The sequence below is a fragment of the Myodes glareolus genome, chromosome 4 (genome assembly GCF_982192425.1).
Source record: "Myodes glareolus chromosome 4, mMyoGla1.1, whole genome shotgun sequence".
Lineage (NCBI taxonomy): Eukaryota > Metazoa > Chordata > Mammalia > Rodentia > Cricetidae > Myodes > Myodes glareolus.
This window is the reverse complement of record NC_142029.1, coordinates 37,274,210-37,299,429: the sequence shown is the minus strand read 5'-3', so window position 1 is coordinate 37,299,429 and position 25,220 is coordinate 37,274,210. Positions and strand designations below refer to the sequence as shown.

The window sequence follows — 25,220 nt, the reverse complement described above, 5'->3', positions numbered from 1 at the left end:
GGTGACATCTGAACACTAGTTGTCACCTGCTGCAACTCTCAAGACCTCTGGCATTTCGTGTTCTCTGAGGACCTTCTCCGCTGTTCCTCACAGTGACTGTACGAGTATACATACCACAGGCAGTCAATAGGGGTTCCTCTTTGATCACCAGCCATTTTATTTCACACTTAAGTATTTACATGTAAGTGTGCACACATGTATATGTGTCACGGTGTATATGTAAAGGTCAGAGGACAACTTACTGAAATTGATTCTCTTCTTCCACTTTGTGAGTTGTGAGTCTGGCAGACAATGACAATGCCTTTACCCAGTGAGTCAATGCTGACACATTTACCAGTATTTGTTGTGATTTTTTTCTTTTAAATTTTAAGTAAAATATAATTACATCATTCTCCACTCTCTTTCCTAACTACTCTCTCTCCAGTGTCCATACTCCCAAACTATCATAAATTCAATCTCCTTTTCTTTAATCACTGTTATATATACATATAAAAATAAACATAAATATGTTCTCCTGACTCTATCTAGTATTGCATGTGTGTGAAGAGGGTTGACCACTTGGTATTGGATCCAATCAAGGAAAACATCCCTGAAAAAGCCTAATTATCCCTCGTCAATTGCAAGATGTTTGTAGCTCCTTATTTATGGATGTGACCCACCGATTTCCGTCGTCTATATTAGGATGTCAACTGGTGTTGAAATTACTCAGGTCTTGTTTAGGCAGCCATATTGACATTTTACGTGTGTAACTTCCCTGCCGTAGAAGGCATAATCTTACATCAGACTTCTGTCTCTTTGGTTCTTATAATCCTTCTGCTTCTTTTTCTGTGATGTTCCCTGACCTTTAGCTGTGGGAGTTGAGTTGTAGGTGTATCAGTTGGGTGGGCCAGGGAAGCCCATAGTTTGGTATTATCTGCATTTTGACCAATTGTGACTTTCTGTTATGGTTCTCAACTGCTGCAAATAGAAGCCTCATTCATAATAGGTGATGTCAAGAAAATTCTATACCTGTAAAATTTCTCGGCATAGATTTCCATTACGTTATATACAATAGAGTAGTAATTTGATTTTGTTAGGTGCATACAAAAGAGTATAAAATATTTATTTGTATCACCTCTTCTCCCATAAGAGTTATACCTATATCTGGTTATAAGAAAAAGAATTTAGAATGCAGTTAGGAATTGCACTGATTTAGGAAGATGGCAGTTGTATGTTTTCCTCTAAGATCCCTGACTTTGCTAGTCCTGGATGATTGGCTGATTCTCTCATTATCAGGCACAATTTCCCTCATGTTGATCTAGGCTTCCGGCCAATTAGATAACTGGTGGTTACTGTCAAGATATGAACTTTAGGTCTATCTTGCCATACTGGGTTTGTTTGGGGTCATGGACATCACAGCGAGGTAGGACTATTGGTTGTGTTTCTTCCCTGGCAGCTTGCACAGTCCCTGCTGGTGCTATGGAATCTAGTCCTCAGGGGAGGGAGAGGCTTTCAAGGAAGTTCCAGCTTGAATCCTCCGAGTCCTGTGTCAGAAGTGTGTGGTGTCTTGAGCCATGGGTACTTACCTTCAAGGACAACATAAGAATAGAAGACCCGGATATTAACTCACAAACCTATGAGCACCTAATTTTTGACAAGGGAGCTAAAGGTATACAATGGAAGAAGGAAAGCATTTTTAACAAATGGTGCTGGCATAACTGGATGTCAACCTGTAGAAGGATGAAAGTAGATCCATATCTATCACCATGCACAAAACTCCGGTCCAAATGGATTAAAGACCTCAACATTAATCCATCCACTTTGAACCTGATAGAAGAGAAAGTGGGAAGTAATCTACAAGATGTAGGCACAGGAGGCCTCTTCCTAAGTAGGACCCCAGTAGCACAGACAATAAGAGAAACAATGAATAAATGGGATCTACTGAAACTGAGAAGCTTCTGTAAAGCAAAGGACACTGTCAGTAAGACAAAAAGGCTGCCTTCTGACTGGGAGAAGATCTTCACCAACCCCTCATCAGACAAAGGTCTGATCTCCAAAATATATAAAGAACTCAAGAAACTAGACACTAAAACTCTAATTAACCCAATTAAAAAATGGGGGTACTGAAGTGAACAGAGAATTCACAACAGATGAACTTCGAATGGCCAGAAGACACTTAAGGTCGTACTCAACCTCTTTAGCGATCAGGGAAATGCAAATCAAAACCACTTTGAGATATCATCTTTCACCTGTCAGAATAGCTAAAGTCAAAAACACCAATGATAGCCTATGCTGGAGAGGATGTGGAGAGAGGGGAACACTCATCCATTGTTGGTGGGAATGCAAACTTGTGCAGCCACTGTGGAAATCAGTGTGGCGGTTTCTCAGGAAACTGGGAGTCAACCTCCCTCAGGACCCAGCAATTCCACTCTTGGGAATATACCCTAGAGATTCCCTAACATACTACAAAAGCATTTGTTCAACTATGTTCATAGCAGCACTATTTGTAATAGCCAGAACCTGGAAACAGCCTAGGTGCCCCTCAATAGAAGATTGGTTAAAGAAGGTGTGGAACATATACACATTAGAGTTTTACTCAGCGGCAAAAAAACAATGACATCTTGAATTTTGCATGCAAATGGATGAAAATAGAAAACGCTTTACTGAGTGAGGTAAGCCAGACCCAAAAAGAGGAACACGGTATGTATTCACTCATAAGTGGATTCTAACCATAATTAAAGGTCTTTGAGCCTATTATTCGTGATCCTAGAGAAGCTAAATAAGAAGATGAACCTGATGAAGATTATTTAGCTATCCGCCAGGAGGCAGGAAATAGTCAAGAGTCCCAGGTAACCTCGGGTGCATGGGGGGGGGGGGGGTGGGTGGGTGGGAGGGTTGTTGGAAGGGGAGAGGGTTAGAGAGAAGGGAATAGGGGAGAAATGGGGAAAGCTCGGTTGACCAGGATGGGGGGGATGGAGGAAGGATGAATATGGGATCAGGGAAGAATATATTTCAACTAAGGGAGTCATTTTAGGGTTTACAGGAGACTTGATTATATATGGGATCCCAGGTCCAAGGAGAGATCCCCAGATTGTTCTCTGGACAGAGGAGAGGGTGCCTGAACCGGCCTTGGCCCATAACCATACTGATGAATATTTTGCTTATCACCATAGATCCTTCATCCGACGATGGATGGCGATACAGACGGAGACCCACATTGGAGCACCGGACTGAGCCCCCCATGGTCCAAATGAGGAGCAGAAGGACGAAGAAAATGAAAAACGAAATAAGGACTGTGAGGGATGCTATCACCCACTGATACAAGGGGACGGATCTAATGAGAGTTTACCAAGGCCAGTTGGACTGCGACTGAACAAGGAAGTGATCCAACCAGATTCTCTGAATGTGGCCAGATTCTCTGAATGTGGCTGGCCCGGAGTCTTTCTGAAAAGCCATTGACAATGACACTGGGACTTGTTTCCTCTGCATATACTGGATTTTGGGGATCCAGTCTGTTTGGATACTCACCTTCCTGGACCTGGAGGGAGGGGGGAGGAACTTGAACTTCCCACAGGGCAGGAAACCCTGACTGCCCTTAGGGACGAAGAGGGAGGAGGAGAGGGAGTGGGGGGAGTGGGAGGGTGTTGGGAGGAGGGGCGTAAATGGAAACTTTTATAATTTAATAAAATTACTTTCAAAAAACAAACAATACAAAGCCACAAATCCAGCCTTACAGAAAGTAATAGAAAGAAAATCACAACTCAAGGAATCCAACATTGCCAACACTGCCTACAATAACTCAGACATCTAGTGACCCTTCACAAGCACAACTCAAAGAAGGGAAACACACAAACTCTACAACCCCCCCCAAAAAAATAATAAAAATAACTGGAGTCAACAACCACTGGTCATTAATATCACTTAATATCAACGGACTCAATTCACCTATAAAAAGTCACAGACTAAGAGATTGGATACGAAAACAAGATCCAACATTCTGCTGTTTACAAGAAACACACATCAACCACAAAGACAGACATCTACTCAGAGTAAAGGGTTGGGAAAAGATTTTTCAAGCAAATGGACCTAAGAAACAAGCAGGTGTGGACATTCTAATTTCTAACAAAATTGACTTCAAACTAAAATCAATCAAAAGAGATGGAGATGGACACTTTATACTCATAACAGGAACAATTCATCAGGAGGAAGTCTCAATCCTGAATATCTATGCCCCTAATATAAAAGCACCCACTTATGTAAAAGAAACACTTCTAGAACTCAAGGCAGTCATCAAACCACACACACTAATAGTAGGAGACTTCAACACACCTCTCTCACCAATGGACAGGTCAATCAGACAGAAACCTAACAGAGAAATAGGAGAATTAATAGAAGTAATGAATCAAATGGACTTAACAGACATCTATAGAACATTCCACCTAAATAGGAAAGAATATACCTTCTACTCTGCAGCTCATGGGACCTTCTCAAAAATTGACCACATACTCGGTAACAAAGCAAACTTCCACAGATACAAAAAAAATACTAGTAACCACCTGTATCTTGTCGGATCACCATGGATTAAATTTAGAATTCAACAACAATGCTACCCCCAGAAAGCCTACAAACTCATGGAAGCTGAACAGTCAACTACTGAATCACCACTGAGTCAAGGAAGAAATAAAGAAATTAAAGTCTTCCTTGAATTTAATGAAAATAAACACACAACATACTCAAACATATGAGACACTATGAAAGCAGTGCTAAGTGGAAAATTCATAGCACTAAGTGCCCAATTAAAGAAAACGGAGAAAGCACACATTGGAGACTTAACAGCACACCTGAAAGCTCTAGAAAAAAAGAAGCAGACTCACCCAGGAGGAGTAGAAGACTGGAAATAATCAAACTGAGGGCTGAAATCAACAAAATAGAAACACAGAAAACAATCCAAAGAATCAATGAAACAAAAAGCTGGTTCTTGGAGAAAATTAAGAAGATTGATAAACCCCTATCCAAACTAATCAAACGCCAGAGAGAGAACACGCAAATTGATAGGATCAGAAATAAAAAGGGAACATAACCACAGATACAGAGGGAATTCAGAGAATCATTAGATCTTACTACAAAAGCCTCTATGCCACAAAATTGGAAAATGTAAAAGAAATGGACATTTTTTTAGATAAGTACCATATACCAAAGTTGAACCAAGACCAGGTGAACAACCTAAATAGACTTGTTAGTCGCAAAGAATTAGAAGCTGTTATCAAAAGCATCTCTATCAAAAAAAGCCCAGGACCAGATGGTTTCAATGCAAAATTCTACCAGAACTTCCAGGAAGAGCTAATACCTATACTCCTTAATGTATTCCACAACATAGAAACATAAGAGTCATTGCCAAACTCCTTTTATGAAGCTACAGTTACCCTAATACCAAAACCACACAAAGACACAACCAAGAAAGAGAATTACAGGTCAATCTCACTCATGAACATCGACGCAAAAATTCTCAATAAAATACTGGCAAACCGAATCCAAGAACACATAAGAAAAATTATCCATTATGATCAAGTGGGCTTCATCCCAGAGACGCAGGGCTGGTTCAACATACGCAAATCTATCAATGTAATCCATCATATAAATAAACTGAAAGAAAAAAATCATATGATCATTTCATTAGATGCTGAAAAAGCATTTGACAAAATTCAACACCCCTTTATGATAAAGGTGTTAGAGAGATTAGGGATATAAGAATCATACCTAAATATAATAAAAGCTATTTACAGCAAGCCGACAGCTAACATCAAATTAAATGGAGAGAAACTCAAAGCCATTCCACTAAAATCAGGAACACGACAAGGCTGTCCACTCTTTCCATACCTCTTTAATATAGTGCTTGAAGTTCTAGCAATAACAATAAGACAACATAAGGGGATCAAGGGGATTCGAATTGGAAAGGAAGAAATTAAACTTTCGTTTTTTGCAGATGATATGATAGTGTACATAAGCAACCCCAAAAACTCTACCAGAGAACTCCTACAGCTGATGAACACCTTTAGTAATGTGGCAGGATACAAGATCAACTCCAAAAAATCGGTTGCCCTCCTATACACAAAGGATAAAGAAGCAGAGAGGGAAATCAGAGAAGCATCACCTTTCATGATAGCCACAAATAGCATAAAATATCTTGGGGTAACTCTAACCAAGGAAGTGAAAGACCTATTTTACAAGAACTTTAAAGTTTTGAAGAAAGAAATTGAAGAGGATACCAGAAAATAGAAGGATCTCCCTTGCTCTTGGATTGGGAGGATCAACATAGTAAAAATGGCAATTCTACCAAAGGCAATCTATAAATTCAATGCAATCTCCACCAAAATTCTTCACGGACATTGAGAGAACAATAATCAACTTTATATGAAAAAACAAAAAACCTAGGATAGCCAAAATAATCTTATACAATAAAGGAACTTCTGGAGGCATTACCATCCCTGACTTCAAACTCTATTACAGAGCAACAGTATTGAAAACAGCTTGGTATTGGCATGAAAACAGAGAAGTCGACTTATGAAATCAAATAGAAGACCCGAATATTAACCCACAGACCTATGAACATCTGATTTTGGACAAGGGAGCTAAAAGTATACAATGGAAGAAAGAAAGCATCTTTAACAGATGGTGCTGGCATAACTGGATGTCAACCTGTAGAAGAATGAAAGTAGATCCATATCTATCACCATGCACAAAACTCAAGTCCAAATGGATTAAAGACATCAACATTAATCTGACTGCTTTGAACCTGATAGAAGAGAAAGTGGGAAGTAGTCTAAGGGACATGGGCACAGGAGACCACTTCCTAGGCAGAACCCTAGTAGCACAGACAATAAGAGAAACAATGAATAAATGGGACCTCTTGAAACTGAGAAACTTCTGTAAAGCAAAGGACACTGTCAGTAAGACAAACAGGCTACCCTCTGTCTGGGAGAAGATCTTCACCAATCCCGCATCAGACAAAGGTCTCATCTCCAAAATATACAAAGAACTCAAGAAACTAGACACTAAAACTCTAATTAACCCAATTAAAAAATGGGGTACTGAACTGAACAGAGAATTCTCAACAGAAGAACTTCGAATGGCCAAAAGACACTTAAGGTCATGCTCAACCTCCTTAGCGATCAAGGAAATGCAAATCAAAACAACATTGAGATACCATCTTACACCTGTCAGATAGCTAAAATCAAAAACACCAATGATAGCCTATGCTGGAAAGGATGTGGAGTAAGGGGAACACTCATCCATTGTTGGTAGGAATGCAAACTTGGGCAGCCACTTTGGAAATCAGTGTGGAGGTTTCTCTGGAAACTGGGAGTAAACCTCCCTCAGGACCCAGCAATTCCACTCTTGGGAATATACCCAAGAGATGCCCAATCATACTACAAAAGCATTTGTTCAACTATGTTCATAGCAGCACTATTTGTAATAGCCAGAACCTGGAAACAACCTAGGTGCCCCTCAATAGAAAAATGTTTAAAGAAGGTGTGGAACATATACACATTAGAGTTTTACTCAGCGGTAAAAAACAATGACATCTTGAATTTTGCATGCAAATGGATGGAAATAGAAAATGCTTTACTGAGTGAGGTAGCCCAGACTCCAAAAGAGGAATATAGTATGTACTCACTCATAAGTGGATTCTAGCCATAATTAAAGGTCTTTGAGCCTATAATTCATGATTCTAGAGAAGCTAAATAAGAAGGTGAACCTGAAGAAAATCATATAGTTATCCTCCTGGATATTGGTTGTAGACAAGGTTGTCAAGCAAAATTTGGATGCACGGGGTGTGTGTGGGGGGGGTGAATGTAAGGGGAGATGGGTAGAGAGAAGGGAGAAAGGGAGGATTCGGGAAAGCTTGGGGGAATGGGATGGGTGGGATGGAGAAAGTGTGGATATGGGAGCAGGGAAGTAAATATCTTAATTAAGGGAGTCATTTTAGGGTTTGCAAGAGACTTGATTCTAGAGAGGTTCCCAGGTCCAAGGAGAGGTCCAGATTGTTCCTTGGGCAACAGAGAAGAGGGTGCCTGAATTGGCCTTGTCCCATAACCACACTGATGAATATCTTGCATATCACCATATGCAACCTTCATCTGGCGATGGATAGAGATAGAGACAGAGACCCACATTGGAGCACTGGACTTAGCTCCCAAGGTCCAAATGAGGAGCAGGAGGAGGGAAGACATGAGCAAGGAGGTCAGGACCACGAGGGGTGCGTCCACCCACTGAGACACTGGGACTGATCTAATGGGAGCTCACCAAGGCCAGCTGGACTGGGAGTGATGGAGCATGTGATCAAACTGGATACTCTGAATGTGGCTGGAAATGAAGGTGGACTGAGAAGCCAAGGACAATGGCACTGGGTTTTGATTCTACTGCATGGACTGACTTTGTGGGAGCCTGGTTTGTTTAGATGCTTACCTTTATAGACCTGGATGGAGGGGGGAAGACCTTGGACTTCCCAAGGGGCGGGGAAACCTGACTGCTCTTAGTACTAGAGAGGGAGGGGAATGGGGGAGGGGGAGGGGAAAGGGAGGCAGGGAGGAGGTGGAAATTTTTAATAAATTAATTAATTAATTAAAAAAAGAAAAACCCACCAGAGTAACAGCTGATTTCTCTACAAAAACTTAGAAAGCCAAAAAAGCCCAGAATAGTGTGTTCCAAGTTCTAAAAGACTATGATAGACAACCTAGAGTGCTGTGCACAGCAAAATGTCTGCCATAGCTGAAGGAGAATAAGCCTTCCATGATACAAACAAATTAAAAGTCTTTGATCATCTATTTGTAAGAATTTCCCTCAGGTTTCTAATTGAATCATTAGGTTTTTCAATTTTGCCTTCATTTCAACTTATATTCTCTTCAATATTTTTCTCTCTTTATTGAATCCTTTTTTCAAATCCTGGGTTGTCTTCATTATTTCCATCACTCTTATGATTGTGTGTTCTTGAGCATTGTCCAAGTATTTATTCTCTTCAAATTTACTGAGTTGTTTGTTTTTTCTCTAAACCCTTAGAATTCTTTAGTGAAATCTGTGATTTCTCTTTTAAGGTTAATTCTCATTGGACAACATTTTATAGGACTGCTGGATGTGACTTGGGGAAGATGCTGCCTTCATCTTTCATATTGCCTGTATTATTTTCCATGAGAACTGGGTATGTAGACTTCTTTTGTTGGTTCTGTGTCTGATGTGGACACGGTAAGCTGGCACAAAGCACAAAATGTGTAGGAATGGCTCAGATCGGACAGTGGATATGATGTGGGAGAGATGGATCAGGGGATAGTTGGGGTTTGGGTATAGGGGTCTCTACAACCACCACAGTCAGCAGAGTAAGAACCTACAGTAGAGAGGAAGGGACTCTGACCCTGAGTAGTTTATTTTGGGCAGACTTAAGCACAGCACAATTTGGTGAAAAAAATTCCTGGTGATAAACTTAATCCCCTAGGCAAATAAAGCATAAGGCATGACTACACCAAAATTTTTTGTAAAGTACAAGTGACATCTTCCCTAAACATGGGCTCATTATATTGACAAGCTCATGATAGGGTCTGGTGGAGGATCTGGTGTGATCTTCAATACATAGTTCAAAGGTCACCAGGCTGTTAACTACATTTGTTCCCAGCCTCCTGGGTAGGAAACAGGTAATGGCTCCCTCTCTTTGAAGGGTCAAGCCTGTGTGTTTAGCATTCCTGGTTCCCTAGTGCTTATCTGTGAGCACAAGGGCCTCTGTGCCTCCCACAGCTGGGGACGGTCTGAGGTGTGTGCAGATGTGCACGCTGGCCTGAGCTGGAGGCTGATGGCGGTGGAAGTGAAGCTCACCAGATACACCAGGGCTATGGTGTGGAGCCCAGGCTAGATCTGAGGAAGGGGAGGGTGTGCAGAGAATAGGAACAGAAGAACACACCAGGCTAGACCTCAACAGGAGATGTACAGGACAGGACTGGGCCTGGATATTTGATAATGAATGGAAAGGATGAAGTCAGGGTTCCAGTGGGGGCAAGGACAGAATATTCTTCTGCGTTTTTTGAGAGAGGGCATACTATTCTATAGCTCTGGCTGTCCTAGAACTCAGTATGCAGTCCAGGCTGGCCTCAAACTCCCATAGATTCATGTAGCTCTGCCTTCAAAGTGCTGAGATTAAGGTTATGTGTCACCACTCCAGGATGAAGATAAAAAAAAATTTTAAAGAAATTTTCTGTTATTGTTATTTTTGCTTGAATGTGTATTTCCCTCTCTTTTATTATTACTATTAAAATATTTTTAAGTATTTATTTTGTGTGTTGAGGTGTTTTGCCACAGATATATATGTGTATCATTGGTGTCCAGTGACCACAGAGGCCAGAGGATGACATCAGGTTCTCTGGAGCTGGAGTTAAAGATGGTTGTTAGATGTCCTGTAGATACTGGCCCAAACCTGGGTCCTCTGCAAGAGCAACATGTCTTATCACCTCTGAGCTAGCTCTCCAGATTGTCTCTCACTATTTTAAATTTTATATTTTGTCTTGTCTTTCCATCACTAATTTTTCCTTTTATAAAAAGATCTCTTACTACCTGTCTAATGCCTGTCTACCAAACCTGCAGTCTTTAAAAAATATTTTTTTCCACTTTTCTTTTTATCTTCTCCACTTGTAACCTAATTTTACTTTTAAAATTTTTGGTTTATTTTACATCGATGTTAGTTACTCCTTTCCTTTGCTGGTGGTCTTTTAATTAAGTTTTTTTTCTGTTTTCAAAGTTTTGTTTTTATTTGTAGTGATGATTGTTTGCTGAACTCTTCAAATGTGATGCACATAATCCCGGTCAATCATTTGAACACGTGACATGTATATAGCATTTGTTCATCCTTATTATCTCACAATAGCCAGGAACCACACTTGCTTCTCATTTTTGCAAAACATCACAGACTGGTGTCTGTGGCCTCTGTCTACTCAGCTTGGCTGAAACTTGAAAATCTTCTTTGCCTTTTCAATTATTTTCTCATCATAGGGAGGCTTTCTCTGGCTGCCAGGCTGGAGGAACTTCTTCACATTGGGCAGGCTGCTGATTCTGCTCTTCAGGGCCTGTGATCCAGAAAACACAGTCTGAGAGTCAGAACTGTTCATGTGCACAGTGCAAAACCTCTGAGCCCCTCCCAGCACACAATCTATGCATCCTTGAAACAGGTCCAGTGAAGACATGAGAAGAATGACAAATTCATGAGCTACAGCATAATTTCTTTAAGACCTCCTTTGACATCCAATTGCCTTCTCCTCAGGTCCCTGGACACATCCTGCAGATGTGGTTTTGTAATACAGAGCACAGAGCACTGTGTCTCTCAGGTGTGAAAGCAGAGACTAGCAAAGAAAAGTGAAGACGTGAAAAACTGAGTTGGAAATGGGAACAGAAAATATCAAAGTCTAACGAGGAATAACTCACAGTCAGTTTTCACACTGGAGATAAGGATGGGTCACTGGTGGAGGGGGACGGGAGGTGGGAGACAACATGGTGGGGACCATGGAGAGAGAAGCAGAGTACTGAGGAGTCAGAGAAGAGGAAGGAGTCAGCATGACAGAGACCTGCTCAGACACTGAGTGTGCAGAGACAGGCCACATGAGATGGAAGATGAAGGCCAGAAGCAGCCTGCAAGGAACAGGGGTCCAAGAAGAGAGCTGTGAGGTCCTGTGTCTTTTTCATGATAAAAGGCAAAATGGTCTTCTTCGGGTTCCAGCCTTAAAACTCCATATGTAAAAAGATTATTTTCATACATGTAACCAGGATCTAATAGCTCAGTTTGGAGGCCTGAGGTTAGTAACTCAGCAGCCCAGAATATTTTATCCTCAGGGGCAAGTATGTGTGGCTGCTTCTCTGACTCTCTCACCTTCAGCAGGGGGAAAGGGGCCAGAAGGCTGGAGTCAAGCTCTTCAACATAGAGAAGAACTTCCAGCAGGTGAATGTCCACCCTGGTCAGCCTGTTACCAACAAGGTAGTCTTGTCTGTGGCTCTTCAATACCTGCCAAATTAAAGGAGACAGATTATGAGCATACAAGGTTGAGCTGTGGCCACTACTTCTTCCCAAGTCTCCCAAAGGAGTCCCCGACTCTTCCTGGCAGGTATACAAATGCAGACACAGGCCTATGATGCAAGAGGCAGCATGAGAAGTCAGACACGGGACCTCCTCTCTAAAGCTCAGGTGACCTTTCTCTGTCATTGCACATTCCCATGGCCTTCACACCGCCACCCTATGTATATTTTCCACATGGGATGAAGGCTTAGCCCCTTGCACATCATGACTCCTCCCCTTAGTTTGAAATGACGGAACACCAGGAGTTCAGGACATTCCTCTTCCTGTCCTGTCTGTTCAGTCCCGTGGGCAGAGGCCTCACCTGCAGGGAACATCAGTCTCCAGAGAACACCCTGTGTCTGCCCTCTCCTGTGTCTGCTCTCCTCGGTTCTCTAGAAACTGAAATACACCTGGCTAAGCTACAATACATCCTCCCTGAACAGCATCAGCTCTGACTCCCAACATTCACTGTGTCATGATTGACAGGGCTGAATTGTACAGGAGGAATTGAGTTGACATCTCAGTAACTTTGTACAGATGAGCATGCCAACACCACATGGAGCTAATCTTGATATCTGATTGGTGGTTATGTATCTATTTAACATTTATTTCAATATTTCTGGTTCTCTCAAGATTTAATAATAGCACTGTCTCAGTTACAGTTTATGACAGTTACTTAAATATCCCAGCAATATGAATATCACAGATAATTTAAAGGACAAGCACTTGTTACATCGTGAGCTACAAGTAGAGAAGAATTAAAATGCTTTGTGGTCACCTTATCACAGTGTGCATGTCTACAGAGAAAAAATATAATGAATACTTTCAGAAACAAAGAAAGCCAGGCATGGTGGCACACACATTTAATTCCAGCACTCAAGATGCTGAGGCAGGTGGAACTCTGTGAGCTTGAGGCCAGTCCACAGAAGCGTTCCAGGAGAGCCAGTGCTACAAAGTAGAGAAATCCTGCTGTAAAGAAAAAGAAAAAGAAGAAGCAGAAGAGAAGAAAACCTAAAACTACAAAAAGAAGCATCAAATGTTCTCAGTACAGAGCTCACGGTGTGCCTGGAGTTCATGAATCACACAACAGAGATGATTCAAGCAGTGATGGCTGGACATTGTGTCCTGTGAGACAGGGCCTTGACTCCAGTGGGCTGTGTGGGACCTGTAACTCCAAAATCCCTCACTGCTTCCATAGAGCAGAGGCAGCTGTGAGTGAATTTCCACTAAATTTTAAATGGGGTCAAAGTCAGGTCTCTGAGGAATGTGTAGGATCACTCTAGGATCACAGCTTTGTTCTCATCTTTTACTTGATAGTGATGTGACAGAATATTTTCCCATCTGTGTTTTTCTGCAGTTTGCCCTGCAATTGAAGCCCAGTGTGTCTGCAGGATCTAGGTCCATCTCTGGTGTGGCTCAGCCTTCCACAGATCAGGTCTGGTTATGGCCTTGAACCCTGTTGACTGTGGACACTAGATTGGCGTGACCATGCGGTGCTCCTTCACAGGCCATTTTTATACAGCGTCCTGTGGGCAGGGAGCTGCACAGGGAGGCTCATGGAAGGTCAATGCGGCAGCACCCTGACCCTCCCAACCTCTGCCTTTGTCTTGTCCTGGGAATGCAGTGTCCCCAGACTTCAAACAGCCTACTTAGCCTACTTACTTGTTCATAGGCAGGCAGGTACCGACTTTTGGCTTTGTCTTTCGCCAAGGAAATCTTGGCTTCTCTTTGGTCTGGGAAACATGTTACCACTCTCAGCATCATGTCAGTCAGATCTATAATACCCTCTGTATACATGTCAATCCTGAAAGACAAAAACATCCATATGGTCGAGGGTTTTCAGGGATTCACTATTTTGATTTTTAATCTAAAAACCTGAGAAATTTACACTGAAAAGTGGTTGCACACTTACTCACCTATAGTGGCAAATAACACATATATTAACTTTGTCCCTAGAACATCCTTTCTAACAAAATACACATTTAGAGTTTTTGTTGCACACACATGACCCATCCAAAGTACAAAGAGCACCACTGATCCATATAGAGATGAAGTCATGATAAACTTAGTGACATCCAAGATGATAACCATCAACCAAGTGGTGGTGTTACATGACTTTAATCCCAGCACTTGGGAGGCAGAGGCAGGTGGATCTCTATGAGTTCATGGCCAGCCTGGTCTACAAAAGCAAGTCCCAGGACAGGCAGCAAAGCTATGGAGAAACCCTGTCTAGAAAAACAAAACAAAACCAAACAAAAGATAATAACCATCAACTCTACAGCAGGCAGGTTTTCTCTGTCTCTCTCTGTCTCTCTGCCTCTGTCTGTGTGTGGCTGTGTCTCGCTGTCTCTGTCTCCGACTGTTTCTGTTTCTTTCTGTCTGGCTCTCCTCCAGGCCCCACCTCTCCCTGTCCCTCTGTCTCCATGCTATGTTTGCTCATCTTTCATTCTGCTGCATGGCTCAGAGTCATTCTAGGTCAGTGTTCGAAGTTCTCCACTTATTTCTCACGAAGAACATCTGGATGACCTCCACACACTGCTGCTAGATTCTGGCCTTGCTGACATATGTCAATGTGTCTATTTCTCCACTCATTTCAACCACAGCACACACAGACACATACATCCCTTGTTCTAAACTGTACTACACACAGTGCTTATGGGAGAGTTTCACTTTCACACTTCCACACACTTCCCATGTTGGCCCTGCAAAGGTAATATTCTGTGTTCCAATGCATCTGTCACATTCTAAGACTGCTGACGCCCTCTGATGTTAAGAGTCTGATCCTCACTCCCTTCAGACCCCAATCCTGCCACTGTGGCAGCTGCTGCAGGAGGACTGATCTGCTTCCTCCTTATCCGGGGGAGCTCGAGAACATTTCATATGATATGAGCCAGGAACATCATACAATGTTCTTGCTTTACCTTTGTTTTGCTTCCCTCACCCCTTCATGCATGTTCATGGCTAAAATCACACACTGTGTTTCTCTTTCATCTTTTATTGAGTATCATTGCTTATCTACCATGAGAAAATTATAAATAATGCTGCTAGGAGTATTTCTATAGAAGCACTGTTATAACCGAGTCTCTATTTCCCATGGACAAATGTTTCCCGTAGTATAGATTATGGCTAGCATCACGTTTATCTCTTGATCAATTGCAATACTCTTACACAGTGGTTCATGAGTGAAGGATTTTGTCAAGAAGAGTGCATCCAGCATGAGTGGTACAGTCCATAGAACTGTGTTAGTGCTGAGTTAAATGATTCAGGTTATCTTGGTCCTTAGGAACCAATCTCTCTAAGCTTCATTGAGTTGACCAGTAGAACTGGCTGGGAACTCAAGTTCTTGCCCTGCACTGTTCCTACTCATGGGATGTGGGAGGCAGTTCCTTCACCCTTCCTTCCCTAGGACTCCTTCTCCAGCCTCAAGCCCTGTGTCCTTTGCCCTAAGCTGTTGGCTGAGATCCAGCACTGAAGTCTTGAGCACCTGGAGTCATGGCTCCCCCATGCTTAGACCCTTGGCAACGATGTTTGCAATTCTGTCGCTGTGCTGTGCTGACAACATCATCCTCGACTGTAGCCACACTCACCTGCATCCACCCCATTTGCTCTTCCCTCTCCTCCATGGACTCTCCCATCCTTGGCCTAAGTGGTTATCCCTAGACCAGCCTGTTTCTAAACACAAACCCTGCCACTCTCTTGCTCACTGATGGAGGGACCCAAATTTCCTTTGTTTCCTCTTGGAGTAATAACAGGAAATATACCGTACAAGGCTCTCTCCTTCGCATCCTTCCCGTAGAGGTCGTATTTGGTAGCGATGTAGTTGAGAATGGCTCTGCTCTGTACCAGTGTCATCCCGTCAATCTCCACCATGGGCAGTTGTTGAAACATCAACCTCCCATCTGTGAAAGAAGAAAGGGAAAGGTCTCTGAGGTGTCCAAGTCTCACTTCTCAGGAGCAGAAAAGTTTTTTTTGAAGTGTCTGATCATACAAAGGGAAGATAAATGATTGGTTCTCAGTCTTTCATGCTGAACCCCATTTACTTTAGCGTCTGTTTCCTCTCTGTCTCACTCGTCTTCTTCTGGCTTTTGAGGTTCTCACATCCATCTTTATTTCCTATCCAGACACATATTACATTTCTAGTACATGTTTTCATATCAGTTCATGTCCCTGGATGAACATGGAAGAGGAAGAGGGACAGCAGAGGCCTCCATGAAAGCAGAACTAAGTAGGGTATTGGAAAACGTAATCATGTTCATGACATTACAGTAATGTGTGACAGTTTCTTATGCAGTGAGCCACCATGAGTTCCTCCAGTCTGTTCTTGTGTGGTGATAGAGACTCATCAGTAACTATGATGAAAACGCTCAAGAAAATCACCCCAGCTGTTTTCTACCTGTGATTTAATCAATGGCCATGTACCTGTGTGGTTATTGGACCTTGTGGGTGAAACCCTGCCTGAATAAGTCAGTGAGAGGGAGTTTGAATGAAATAGCTCATTCTGAATCAGAAAGAGTGACAAAACATTTATTCCCAAGCCCCCAGACAAATTCTTGTAGAAATCTGCATCCCACTTTTATCACTGTCTCCATTTTCAGACCCTTCCAGGAGCCCCACCCCCTCCATCACATCCCTTTGCTGTTCCTGACTGTTCCCACCCATCACCCACCAACATCACCTTCTGGTAATGTTGGAGGAAGTTGCTTGCTGATTCCTAGCCGTTCAGTCCCGAAATAATCACACAGAAACTGTATTAATTAAATCACTGCTTGCTCCATTTGCTCTAGTTTCTTATTGGCTAACTCTTACATATTAATTTAACCTATCTCCATTAATCTGTGCATCATCATGAGGTCCTGGCTTACTGGCAAAGTTTCAGCACATCTATCTTAGGTGGGGTCTCCATGGCTCCTCTCTAAATCCTCTTCCTTTCTCCCAGCATTCCATTTAGCTTTCCCCACCTTGCATTGTTCCCCTATAGCTCTGCTATAGGCCCAAAGCAGTTCTTTCATTAAACAGTGATAGTCACAGAATACAGAGGAGAATCCCACATTATCTCCCCTTTTTTGTTTAAATGAAAAGGAAGATTTTAGCTTTAATATAGTAAAATTACATATAACAAAACAGTTATCAAGCAAGAATTACAGTTACAATATTTATATCTACTTTCTCTTTTATAATAACTAAGGAAAACTATAACTATCAATTCTTCAACTCCATCAAAGATTAGATAGATAGATATAATATTACCTAAGTACATTGTAATCAACTTTCAAAACTCTAGAATTGACAGAAACATCCCACTACCTGGACAATCACCCAAAGTTCTTTTGTACAACTGGGGCATCCATCTTCAGCCTACAGGCCCATACTATCCAGCAGACTTCTCCAGGAAGCAGGAGATTCTATTTAGAGTTCTTATTTATAAAAAGAGGGGGAGTGTTGTGGGACAATGGTCTGTACCCTGTCACTTGTATGCTGGCTGGCCACTAGCCAGGCAGTAAGTAGGGGTGGGGCAATGAGAATTCTGGGAAGAGGACTCAGTCTGCAGTCGTCATCCAGACACAGAGCAAGCACGATGTGACTGCCTTGCCGAAAAGGTACCAAGCCGTGTTGCTAACAGAGACAAGAATTATGGGCTAATATAAGTTTAAAAAGTTAATAAGAAGCCTGAGATAATAGGCCAATCAGTTTATAACTAATGTAGACCTCTGTGTGTTTATTTGGGACTAAATGGATGTGGGACCTGGTGGGAGAGAAACATCAGTCAACATGGTAAACCATCTAGTAGGTACCACATGGAGGACATACAGACACTTGGCGTTACCTTTTATTAACTTTTCCAGATCTTCTGAAGTTTCCATAAACTTCTCTTCAAACTGGAAGCAGGAAAAGTAAAGGCATTCTCATTAGCCCATTCTGTATCACTGTAGACTTTTGAAACGGAACAATCTGTGTCTGGTAGAACATTCTGTATCACTGGAAATCTTTGAGCTTGAGCAGACTATGTCTGATAGAACATTCACAGAAGTTAAAACATGCGGTAGATAGAAAGGAGACTGATCTTGTCCACTTGGAATTTAGATTAGATCCATCAACAAAAGGGTATTGATCACAACAAAGCTACTCAGTCTTGTAGTATTCCTCCACCCTGACCCCACTATGTCCATGCATAGGCCCTAAGAAAAGAGTGATGTATGCAGGACAGAGGTGGCCCACACCTTTAATCTTGGCACCCAGGAGGCAAAAGTAGGCATGTCTCTCTGAGTTTGAGGCTAGCCTCATCTACAGAGTAAGTTCCAGGACAAGCTCCAGAGATCCAGAGACAGAATACAGAGAAACCTTGTTTCCAAAAACAAAAAACAAACAAATAAAAAAGAGTGATCTCACTGGAGAACCAGCATTAGAAAGTTGACTGTTGAGATTTTGGGCTCCCAGGAAAGCCTGTTAAGTCCAATGAGAATAGACTAGAATTTTCTGTGTGGCATTTCACGGTGCATGGTATGGGCCCATGATTACCTGGGTTTCTTTTCTTCAGGATTTAGTTTTACTAATTTTAATTGTGTGTGTCTTTGTGAATGTGTGTCTGGTATCTATGTATGGTCTTTTACATGTGAATACATCCATTTTTGGAGGACAGATGCTCTTGTGTCTATGTATGGTCTTTCACATGTGAATACATCCATCTTTGGAGGTCAGATGCCACCGATTAGAGATTCAGTTGGAGACAGAGTGATGAGCAGTTATTAGCTGTCATATGTGGGCGCTGGGAACAATAGTAGATTGTCTACTGTGGAGGCCCTAAAATCTGGGCCCATTTCCACCTTGACAGTCAGAGAGTTGGAGGTTGCTCAAATGATCAACATATGTAATTGCATGTCCCAACTCAGGATGTACCTGCTTGATATTTTTGATGTTAAGATAGCTCCATTCAATCATGATAGGTACTTTTGCTCTTTCTTTTGTAACCATGAGGTCTCCTGGGGAAATGGAAGCCTTCAGGATACAGTGATCTGTAGCAGTTTTGCTACCTAGAGATCAGAATGCTAATGATTGGATGTCTCAGAGTGTTAAAGCGACTGACTGTTTGAGTTCTCCTTTGTATCATATTAATAAAGTCTTTTGTTACCTCCCTCCTCCCCCACCCTCATTTACATTGGGTATAAAAGCTATGGGAAAATAAATGGAAGCAAATTTTCAGTAATCACTGGAATACCCTCCCAGTATTAGTCTATGGTTTCTGTCTTATTAATTTCTAGGCATCTTCATATTCTTTACTTATATTTCTAAATTCCCATTCACCTACCTTGACAAGAGGTATTTTTGTCTAAGTCGGTCCTCGACAGCCTACATGTGCAATAAGAACTTTAAACAGCCAAGCCTTTACTCGAGACCCATATCAAAGGTACTTATATCCTAGGGTCACTGCTGTATTCTTAAAATACTGGTTTTATGTATGAGTATTATATGTTTTTGTGGGAGGGTGCACATACCCAATGACAATCCACGATGGCCTTCTATATGGGTACCTGGGATCCAAACCCATGTGGTTTAATCTTTAGCCACCTAATCATCTCTCCAGTTGTCTAGAGTACTTTAAACCACTCTTTTCCTTTCACAGTTTAAAAGGTTTAAAGAAATTTCTCAATCATGGAAGGTGTCACATGTCCCTTTCACAAATTCACAGTAGTGAATCTCCAAGTCTAAATACTCTTTTTAAAAGAATGGTGTCCCACCTAAATCAAAATATCATGCATGACCTGCAAAAATCAATTACTATTGCCTAATTATCAGTATTTAAGTTTCTAATTCTGTTTGTCTCATTATGTTACTTATACAACTCAAATAGCTAATTAACCCAATGAGTAATTGCTGATATGTTTTTCTCCTGAAAACAGTTTTTAAGTGAATGAGGTTTTGGTATAAAGCATAGTAAAATTATCATTTACGGAAATCAGTTCTTTTTCTCAGTACATCAAGATTACAATTGAATTTTATTCTGTGTACAGTTTTCCTTGTGTGGAGCTTCTTATCTTAGAGTAGTATTTAGGCTTATGTTAGGTCCTGGTACAGAAGAGGAATGCACAACCTACCTCCACCCCTGCTGCAGCCAGGAGCCACCTGATGCACTCCATTTTGCCCCGGGCATTGTAGTAGTAAAGCACAGGCTTCCCAGCCATGGCTGCAACTATGGTTTCACTGTGAATGAAAAAGCAAAAAGGTCAATCCCTGGGAGGCTTTGCTTTGGGGTACGGTCAGTAATACAGCACTAGGGAAGGGCAGTCTGCCTTCTTCATGGATAACTTGGAGAAGCCCAGGAAGGTCTATTTCTGGGCTAATTTCTCGCCCATCAATGACTGCCAACCTGCAATTGTACAAAACAGGTCTCAGCTTGTCAAATGCCTTCACTTAGAGAACATAGACAGAACATCCCAGACCTATAGTGATGAAGAACTGGGAGCCTGTTGAGCTTCGAAAAGCAGAGCCATCATGGAGGGAATGAGACAAAGTCCCTCCCCAGCCATTGGTCCCTGGGTTGCTTAGTTTAGAAGCTTTTGATGGCTTCATGTCACCCTAGCTGTGCTAAACTCTTGTTCTCCCCACAGGAGAAAGGCACATCTCTTGGTTGTAGGTCTGTTTCCCACTGCTTGACTGGATCCTGTTCTATGGTCCAGAAGGCGGTAGCTGATGCATCAACTTCGTATTACAGGGAAATCACTGCCTTTGGTGCACACCACATAACGGGCAGTTGCTCATGTGAACTTCATGTAATCACCACAGAGTTTGCGGGTGAGGAGCTGTCCCTGTTTCCAGTTTCCAGGAGAGATAAATGTCCAGACAGTCAGGTGATGAGGAAACCCTGGCAAGTGCAGCTCAGTTCGTACACAGGGAGCCCACATATTGGGTCCTGCGGCGCATTGGGCTGTAAGTCAACATCATGTGTCATGGGCAGTGACTTTAACTTGTGATATGATAGGAAATTTTAGAGTCTGCCCTTTAAAAAGCACTCTACTTGTGTGTGTGTGTGCATGAGTGTGTGTGTTGGTGTATATGAGTGTGTGTGTGTGTTGCGCACCAACTAGTGTGTGTGTCTGTGTATGCAATAGTGTGTTTCTGTGTGTGTGTGTATAAGTGAGTGTGTGTGTGTGTGTGTGTGTGTGTGTGTGTGAGAGAGAGAGTGCCCATGGCTGAAGTGGCTAAGAAGGCTAGAAGAAGACATCAGGTCTTCCAGGGCTGCGGGCTCTGCCTACCAGTTCAGCATCACCAGGCCTCAGCAATATTCTTACCCCTCAGATATCGGCCTCCCTGACCTCAGGTCACAGCTGCTGCTTCTCCTGGGCACCTAACAGTATCCTACAGCACTTTATAATGCTCTGTTCTTTTTGTCTTTCTGTTTACTTTTCTCTGTTTTCTCCATGAACCCTCCTTTGCCCTGGAGGTTCAATACTGGGGACTTCACAGGGACTCTGAAATGCTGAGGCTCTCAGATCCCTCCCCATCCTGCAGAACGTTCACCCTCCCGGTTTTAGAGCTGCACAGTGTCTCAGAGTCCGCTGGTCTTCTCCAGATTAGCGATGAATGCTTTGAGCCTTAGCAAAGGGTGGTCCGCATAACTGCTGAGGGTCAGAGTTTGTGTTTAGCCTCTTTCCTCTACAGACTCATTTCTTCCTGCTATGTCTTCCAACAGAATTTTAAACTGTTTTCTCGTCTCCATGCATTTCCTCATGCACACAATTGTGATCACAGAAGAAATATGCAAACAACTTTCTCTCTGATGTATGATGCAAAGTTCAGTCTACATTCTTCAGATATTTCATGGTGCAATAGTTCAAGGTTTACAGTTTTTTCATTTGTTTCTAGGGATTACCATCTAAAAACAGCTTATTCTGTTTTTAATTAAATATGATGGTAATAAAGTAACAAATCCTAAGTATGAAACCTGTTGTTCTGCAATTTAAACAGAATCATCAAAGCAATCAGAATCCACAGGACACAAACAAATGTGGTAGAAATCCAAGCTGGGGAAGGGCTTTGGGAGGGAAGGCTGGGAGAGTCTGGGTGAATTCAAGTTCTCAAGTGAGAGGAATCTGCATGTTCTCTGTGAGACTGGAACACAATTCAAGAGAAGAACATTATTGATCTCAGATTTGCCTGAGAGCACAATCCAGGTCTGCTCCTCACTGTCCTAAATCCCACACATTTAGATTCCCTTGTAAACACCTTAAACCCCACCCTTCAGCTCAGTAACACTGGAGGAGGAGGAGGAGGAGGAGGAGGAGGAGGAAGGAACAGAGAAGGGAAGAATGAAGACCAGGACAGAGGAAACAGGAGAAATGAGGAAGGAGGGATGGAGGAAGGGAGGGAGGACAGAAAGAGAGAAGGAAGAGAGGGGGAGAAATAGCTTGCTACTCCATGTTCAGCCACAAAACATTCATATGCACCAGAATCAAACAGAGATAAAATCAGTAGTACTGAGCAGTGAATATGATAAAAGAATATATATATATATATCTATTATAAATATCTATTATTTAATTTCCATATATATGGAAATTAAATAATAGAACCAGCTCTTTTGTACAATTAACTCATGCTAAATAGAACACTGAAAAGCTATTTCCCACTGATGCAGACATGGAACTTGTTACACAGGTTATAAGAGAGAGGACTGACCTAGTGGAGTCCAGGCTTCTGCTCCGCTCAGCTCCCCACCTCCTGTTCCAGATGAGTGTGGAAGCTACTTTAATAAGTTGACCCTTCTCACCAATGGGGTGGGGACCAATAGGGAGCAGCCACTCCCATCGATTCCCAAAGAGTTCAAGATTCCAGAGTTTCATTTTAGAGTAGAAACATAACAAGTCAGAGGGAGAGGCTCACAAGCCACCACTCTCTCCCAAAGATCTGGATCCTTCAATGTTTATTGGATTAATGCTCCTGTGCCTCTAAGAAACCTCTCTTACGTGTTCCTGTGAACAACCCTAATGAAGCACATTGCTCAGGACAGAAGAAACACGGGAGGGAGGACTGTGCTAGAAGCATGAATGGTGTCACAGAGTCAACCACGGAACCCTCAGCTATGATGATAAGATGTGCTTACATCTACTGAATTTGGGGGAAAGTTTGTAAAGTAGCCTGAAATTACATAATTAACACATTGCCTTAAATTCAAGGCTAAGTTGAATTTACAATGTCCCCTCCTTACAGTATCTGATAATAATGCTAATATCCTGTAATAGAATATTTGTCTCAACCTTTGTCCTGTTTTAATCAGGAAGTGAAGGGCAGAAAAGAATTTCACAGTTCACACTTAACTTCACCTGAATGACCATCGACACTCTGTCCCAGCATGCTCTGTGTCTCTGTGCATCTGGGCATCCCTGCAGTTACTGCTGTGGGAAAGCTGTAATGTCACCATTAGCAATGTCATTACAAGACAGTGAGAATTATGGTTACTTCCTGCCAAGTTCAGACTCAGGGATCTTATCCACAAACAAGGACATCTGTCGCTGACTTCACTCACAGACCCACAAGTTCACTTGTGATTTTAATTATAATCATTGGTTCATAGGTCTTGGGCTATTAATCATTACCTGCTGACCTCAGTGGCCTCAGAGATACACGTCACTGCCGGAGTCTGCACGCCCTCCCAGTGTCCAGGGCTGGCCCCATTGCATCCTGGTGTGCACTGCTAATTTCTCCTCAGCTGTAGAATCTGCTCCACTGCTCTACAAACATCTGGCAAATCAGCAGTGCTGCACTCCAGGGTGATGCGCATGTGCACAGCACAGGGTCTCAAGTCAGTGTGTCAGTCAGTTCAGGGACGAGCTGTGTCTGACACTGCTCATGAGAGAGTCCATGTCACAGGCAGCGAGCTCCTGGCAGAGGAAGAAAGAAAACCTGTGGGGAAGGCGAGTGTCCCAGGAGAGCACTGTGGAGACTGCTGGGGAGACCTGGGAGATCTCAGGTGCACAGCAAGGGCTGAGTCAGGAGCTCTGCTGAGGGTGCTGGTGCCTCAAAACTGAGTCCATTGTTCCTACCCTGAAAGGAAGGGAGCCCTCAGCTGCCTGCCTGTGGTGCCATTTTCCCGGGACCCTGTTCGTTTAGCCTGTCTGCACTTTAGTCTTTCTGCAGCCCAGACTCTGCTCTCACCATTTCTTCAGTTGGGCCTGCTCCTCTCCATCCACATGCTGGGCTTCCCCATCAGGTCCCTGTCCAGACAGCACAAAGCCCTGAGCAAGGAGCTCTCCAGGGCTTGGTTCTGAGTTCCCAAGGCTGGCCAAGTGTGCAGCACACTGGAAACCTCTGTGAGTGTGTGATCAACTTTCCTTTAGTGTTTGAAATGTGTCACCGTGTACAGGTGTAGAAAAGACATTCTGCTGGCCCATCATGTGCCCACCTCTGAACCAACTAATGTTAAAGTTCTTTGATGAAAATCCTGGACTTTATCTTCAATGAAAATGAATGTATCCTACAGAAATGCTGTAGGAATTCCTGCAGCCAGTAGCCTTTAAGTATTTATTCTTTAAAATAACTTGGGATGGGGAAAAGTTTACAGGGCCGGGAGCATCACTTGGAGGTAATATTTGTTCTGGCATACTCCCAAGACCCTGGGGTAGAGCCAACATCGAAAAGAGAAGTTCAAAGGCATAAAATCCCGAAATACTCTTCCCCACCGTGACAGTTAGTGTGGACACCAACACCCCTGTGTCATCTCACTCTGAGGCTGTCTCTCTTTGCCTCTTAAGTGTTTGTGCTTGTGAAGAGTGCTAGCCATGTTTTAGAAGCATGTCTTGGGCCTTGGGGAGAGTCAACAATCTAAGGCTTTCTTAGGGACCCTGATTAAAGGACAAAAGGAACCTAGTTCTGTGCCCTTGCTCAGGAGTGGACTTGGCAAGGCCAGTCTGGGGAGGAGGCCTGGACCTCGAAGGAGTCAAGGTTTTGGTTCCTGGGACCGTGACTGTTCCTCCTGAAGAGATTGAATTATCAGTCCCAAGGCCTCTGTGTGCTCGTCTCTAATGCTCTTGAGAAACCCTGTGTTCCTTATGTGTGATGTCATTGATTAGCCTCCTGCTGACTTTGTCCCATTTCTCCCCTAACAATAGTATAAGATGCTGTACTTTTTAATAAGCTTCCTTTAATGTAAGACATAGCTTGTATAAGA

General features: G+C 42.6%; 1 protein-coding gene across 1 annotated transcript; it reads right to left on the bottom strand.

Annotated features, from left to right (window-relative positions):
- Positions 1–10,849: 10,849 nt before the first annotated feature.
- Positions 10,850–22,875, bottom strand: LOC125401436 (glutathione S-transferase A2-like). Its single transcript, XM_087905409.1, has 7 exons — positions 22,733–22,875; positions 20,152–20,257; positions 17,886–17,937; positions 15,828–15,960; positions 13,724–13,865; positions 11,879–12,010; positions 10,850–11,081 (listed from the first exon to the last, which is right to left on the bottom strand). The coding sequence occupies exons 2-7, from the start codon at positions 20,236–20,238 to the stop codon at positions 10,950–10,952; spliced, it is 678 nt and encodes a 225-aa protein (XP_087761535.1). The 5' UTR covers positions 20,239–20,257; positions 22,733–22,875; the 3' UTR covers positions 10,850–10,949.
- Between the last annotated feature and the right edge of the window lie 2,345 nt (positions 22,876–25,220).